At 48.1% G+C, this 5,168-nt stretch overlaps 1 protein-coding gene across 1 annotated transcript; it reads left to right on the top strand.

Annotated features, from left to right (window-relative positions):
• The first annotated feature begins 1,972 nt into the window (after positions 1 to 1,972).
• On the top strand, positions 1,973 to 4,909 carry LOC147897920 (wall-associated receptor kinase-like 20). Its single transcript, XM_087380487.1, has 3 exons — positions 1,973 to 2,837; positions 2,951 to 3,019; positions 3,160 to 4,909. The coding sequence occupies exons 1-3, from the start codon at positions 2,069 to 2,071 to the stop codon at positions 4,587 to 4,589; spliced, it is 2,268 nt and encodes a 755-aa protein (XP_087236613.1). The 5' UTR covers positions 1,973 to 2,068; the 3' UTR covers positions 4,590 to 4,909.
• Positions 4,910 to 5,168: the final 259 nt, after the last annotated feature.

The following is a 5,168-nucleotide window of genomic DNA, read 5'->3' as shown; positions in this document are numbered from 1 at the left end:
TAGGGCCTTCCCCAAAATCCCATTAGCCAACCCCCAACTCCTAGGAGGGATCCCATGAGAGGACTCCCCCGAATGAGCAAAACGTTTTTAAGAACCTTCCCGATATCAAGAAACTTCTAGAAAGGATTCAACAAACCACAAGAAAGAGTATGATCATCCCTGTCCCAGTGATAGAGCTTGTCATGGATGTAGTTCCTATGCATGTGCAATCGCGGGGGATTAGGATAGGCAGACGCCAAAAAAGCCCCATCACAAGGACTCCAAAAAAGGTGAAACTCAAGTCATCCACAAGCGAAGGATTTGGAGGAGGATCAATGCAAAGAAGAGCAGCGCAAGAAGTTCAAAGCAAACAAGAGGCCATGGAGCCATGTTCGAGTACCTATATGGCCTCTACCAAGAGTCAGGAAGCCATGAAAAGCAAAGCCAGGAGCAAGGGCCCCAAGGAAGATGAGATAGCTATAGAAGAGCACCGAGAACATGATCCTATGTGCTCCCTTCCAACATGTGGTATGAGAGAGAGCACAGGGGTACAAGGATTATGTGTGCTTCAGCACAGGAGCTATGGGGATGCTCCAAGAGCTATGGGGGTGCTCCAGGAGGCTACAGAGCAAGTCACCACCTCTTTGTTCAAGGACACCAACTTGTGTGCCATCCCCGCAAAGTGCTTCACGGTTATGGACAAGGACATAGCTCTGGCAAAGCGGCTACGAATGGACCCAAGCTTCAAGCCCTAGAATCTCCTAGAGCCCCCCCTTAGGACTTAGACTTACCCCTGCCCTTGAAGACACATTCTTGTATCTGAGGCCCAAGGGGCGATCTTTTTTAATAAATTATAGATTCTACATTTTGTACACTACCCCATTGTTGTGTGAATTCTCCATGCTTATGACTGAATTTGTTCTTCATTTCAGTGTTACTGTTGATTTCTATCATACCTTAGAGGAATTTCACCATGGCGCAGAAGGCAAAAGTATCCAGGACATCGCAAGGAGACCATAATTCCCTAAACCTGCCATGGTGTAAATTTAGTCATTCTTGCTGGGTTTGATAGAAATGAACATCAGAAATTCAGAATTGGTGAAAATCATACTATATTGGCTAGAAATGCATTAAATTAACACAATTCAAAGAATGGAACAATATAGCATCAACAACCTTAAAAAAATACAATGGAATAAATATTATGAATTCATGAAGAGCAACGATGACTTAAAACAAAACAAATAAAAAAGATGTAGTCATTAAAGTCATGTGTCCATTGAAATATATGTTTATATTTAGAAGAGGCCTTAGCTAGTTCGAGTACATTGAGAATAAGGGTGAGATTCGAATTTGGAATTTTAAATTTGTTGGTTCCCACCTAGGAGTAAGAATTGTGTAAGAGGTGTAAGAGGTGGGGTCACTTGTGGGATTAACCCACCTAGGTGAGGAGGGGTTAGGACTTTTTGGGCCCTACCATGGCCCTTTCATAAGGACTAATCCACTTCTTAATCCATTCCTTATGAGGCCCTTTTGAGACCCCATTTCTCCCTAATGTGGATGCTAGGTGCAAAGGAACCCGTGACCAATCAGGCCTTGCTCTCTATCGGTTGCGTCTTGTAACTAAGTTTGTTTCTCTGCTGGCATAGCATAGGCTGCGGGGGAATCCAGGTCAGAAAAGGCATCTGAGAGTACTGAGATAACAATCTGTTTAGTGTGTCAAGTTTGACTTTGGCATAGTTCATTTACTTCCGATTGGACCCTATTTTGCTCACGTTCATTCTTTCACCCTCCGTGACTCCGTCCTGCTCACGTTCATTCTTTCACCCTCCGTTCACCCTCCGTGACTCCGTCCTGCTCACGTTCATTCTTTCACCCTCCGTTCATTCTTTCACCCTCCGTGACTCCGTCCTGCTCACGTTCATTCTTTCACCTTCCGTGACTCCCTCCAATTTTTCTCCTTGCTGCCCTGTTCGCATCGTTTTCTAGCCCAAATCTCTTCTGAGCCACATGCGAGTTTTTAGCACGTAGAGCTCGAGAAGCGCCCACGATTTCCAAGCCCTCCGAGTCTCATCCATTACACCAAGCCATGGGAAGACTTCATCAGAGGTTTCTTCGTACCTTTATCGCTGTGGTTTTGTTCCTTTGTTGCGGGCTTCTTGGCGATGCTTCTACTTGTCCGAAATGTGGCAACTTTACCTTGCCGTATCCTCTGAGTTCGTCCAGTAGTTGCGGTGACCCTCAATACAAAGTGGTCTGCGATTCTCAGAAAAAGCTCAGCCTTAAGGCGCTTTCGGGAACGTATCCAATTATCAGCATCAATCCCGGATCTCAGAGACTAGTTATCGGCACGCCTAGCATATCTTCGACTTCATGTAGCACGACAGATCTGCAAGACGGTGGCCTTTCGTTAGACCCCAGTCTTCCCTTCAATGTTTCCAGCGGTAACACCGTGATGCTGCTGAACTGTTCCGCCACGCTTCTCCTTTCTCCCTTGAATTGTTCTTCGAATAGTCTGTGCTCCCAATTTGTGGCACAGGACAGCGAAGGCAGCGCATGCCGTAATAAACTGTGCTGCACCTTCACATCGTGGTCTTCAACGTCTCACAAAATTCCAGTGGCGGAAGGAGATTGTACAGCGTACGTGAGCGCGCTTTCCGTAAATCCGAGCTTTCCAGCGAGCACATGGACTTATGGAATTGAATTGGAATGGACAACGCCATTAGAACCGGTTTGTACTTCTCAAAAGAATTGCTCTCAAGATTCGACTTGCCAGAGAGACACCAGGACCAGCACGTTGAGATGTTTGTGCAACGGAGGATACCACTGGAATCCGTCATCGGGACTGTGCACTCCAGGTCTGTTTAATTAGGTAGTCCGAGTCCCAGGTTGAAGAATCTAAGTTGCAGAGTGAGTTGACTCATTGTAGAGATTGTTGTGGGGACAATGTTGATTGAAACGTTTTGAGCAGATAACGCTCTTTGCACGAATGGCTCGGCTGGATGCGGAGGCCACCGCCACGAGGGGCCCATCATCGCAGGTAGCACCGATACGAGTAGAAGCTGATCGTGCACGTTTAGCTCAAAAGTTTTGTTTAGCCTAAGCACCGGTTTGAGTAGAAGCTCAAAATGTCTGTTGTCGGATCGTTGTTGAGTTTGAAATCCTGAACTGGGCGTGCAGGCGTGACCGTGGGTCTGGCGGCTTCCCTAATGGTGGTGCTTGGCATATCAGCGGTGTGCAGAAGGAAGAGGCGGGCGAGGGAGAAGCTAACAAGGGAAAGGCAAGCGATACTGACGGCGGGGGGAGGGGGGAGGTCGGCGAAGCTGCACACGAGCGGGGAGATGAGGAGGGCGACGCAGAACTTCGCTCGGGAGAGGCTGTTGGGGAGCGGGGGGTTCGGGGACGTATACAAGGGCGTGATGGAGGGAGGCAAAGAAGTCGCAGTGAAGGTGGCGAAGCTAGGAAACATGAAGGGCGTAGAGCAAGTCTTGAACGAAGTTAGAATACTATCACAAGTGAATCACAAGAGTTTAGTTCAATTGTTGGGATGTTGCGTTGAAACTGAACAGCCTTTGCTTGTTTACGAATACATCGCCAATGGCACTCTTCTCCACCACCTTTCTTCTTCTTCACCTTCTTCTTCGAACTCGCATGGCTACGGCGCCCTCTTGCCTTGGCGTTTCCGCCTCTCCATCGCCCTCCAAACGGCTGATGGCCTCTCCTACCTCCACTCCTCCGCCTCCCCCCCCATCATCCATCGCGACGTCAAATCTAGCAATATCTTGCTTGATGAATTCCTCAATGCCCACGTCTCCGACTTTGGTCTCTCCCGCCTCGCCGTCTCTGACCTCTCCCATATCTCTACTTGCGCCCAAGGTACCGTCGGCTACCTCGATCCTGAGTACTACCGGAACTACCAGCTCACTGCTAAGAGTGATGTCTACAGCTTCGGTATCGTCCTCCTTGAGCTGGTCACCTCGCAGCGCGCCATCGACTTCGCCCGGGGGCAGGATTACGTGAATCTGGCCTTTTACGTGCAGAGCAAGGCCCAGGAAGGGCGGCTCATGGACGTGATGGATGAGAGGTTATTCACTGCGACTGATTCATCAGCGCCCCCTCCGAGTGCTGCTGCTTCTTCTTTACCGTCTTTGGCATCATCAGCGGAAGATACAACAGCACGATTGTTAGTAGCGTCTTCGGGATCAGGAGGTTCAATTCCTCGATTGTTCTCAGTACAACCATCAGCACCGTCTTCAGTAGCATCATCAGTAATGGGTATTGCAACATTCCCAGCAGAAGCTGCACGAACAGCACCATTTCCAGCAGAAGCAAGTGCAGCAGCATTATCTCCAGCACCCACAGGATCAACAGCGGTGGTGGAGAGCATGAAGCACGTAACGTACTTGGCTCTGAGCTGTCTGAGAGACAGCCGCAACGAGAGGCCGTCGATGAAGGAGGTGGTGGAGGAGCTCCAGTACTCGCTTAAATTGTTGGAGGGAGGAGGAGAAGCCCATGGGATCCCTGGTATGGGGCAGCTTGTTTTTCGTGCGGAAGACAGTTTTGCGGCCTCGTCGACTATGTCATCGTCGACTGTGTCATCGCCAAGATGATGCTTCTACTGCTTTTGTATTTGACTCTTTGGGTTGCTCACACCCACCACTGAATATGCGCTGAACAATTTTGTGGTGATGAAGCCGTCTTGGTTGAATCTTTTGGTGCTTGGTGAGGAGACTCTCGTGATGAAGCCCCTCTTAGTTGAATCTTGAGGTGCTATGTGAGCACATTGGGAGTGCATTTACTCTTGGTGTTGGGAGTGTGTTTAAGAACGCTAGGACCCCATGAGGACTCTCTTTTATGGCCACACGTTGAAAGGATTTTCTTCTTAGACCCAATAAACTTGTGCGCTTGAGGTTTCCTAGCCTTTTGGAACTCTTTGGTGATCCATTAATGATCTTTGGAGTTGTGCAAACGAGAGTTAAACTCGAGTCTATCCCACAATCTCGCCAAAGAACCAATTTTTCCCCACTTATTTTTTTTCCAATTTGAGGATGTTTGTTTTCCTTTGTTTCTAGTCAAGCTAGAAACTTGGTTGGTGTTTAATTTTGTGTTGAATGTTAATGGGCATCAAAGGATAGCCTTTCTTAGGCCTAATGACATGGTGATAAAAGGGGCTTTATGAAAATACTAAT

This window comes from Dipteris shenzhenensis, chromosome 10 (genome assembly GCF_047967505.1).
Source record: "Dipteris shenzhenensis isolate YYH24624 ecotype China chromosome 10, Dip_SZ_1.0, whole genome shotgun sequence".
In the NCBI taxonomy this organism is placed as follows: Eukaryota; Viridiplantae; Streptophyta; class Polypodiopsida; order Gleicheniales; family Dipteridaceae; genus Dipteris; species Dipteris shenzhenensis.
The sequence above is the reverse complement of the archived record's forward strand: the minus strand, read 5'-3'. Positions and strand labels throughout refer to the sequence as shown.

Coding starts and splice junctions, on each gene's coding strand:
- LOC147897920 (XM_087380487.1), top strand. CDS start 2,069: ATGGGAAGACTTCATCAGAGGTTTCTTCGTACCTTTATCGCTGTGGTT. Junction 2,838..2,950: donor ATCGGGACTGTGCACTCCAG/GTCTGTTTAATT, acceptor CGTTTTGAGCAG/ATAACGCTCTTTGCACGAAT. Junction 3,020..3,159: donor CGAGGGGCCCATCATCGCAG/GTAGCACCGATA, acceptor CTGGGCGTGCAG/GCGTGACCGTGGGTCTGGCG.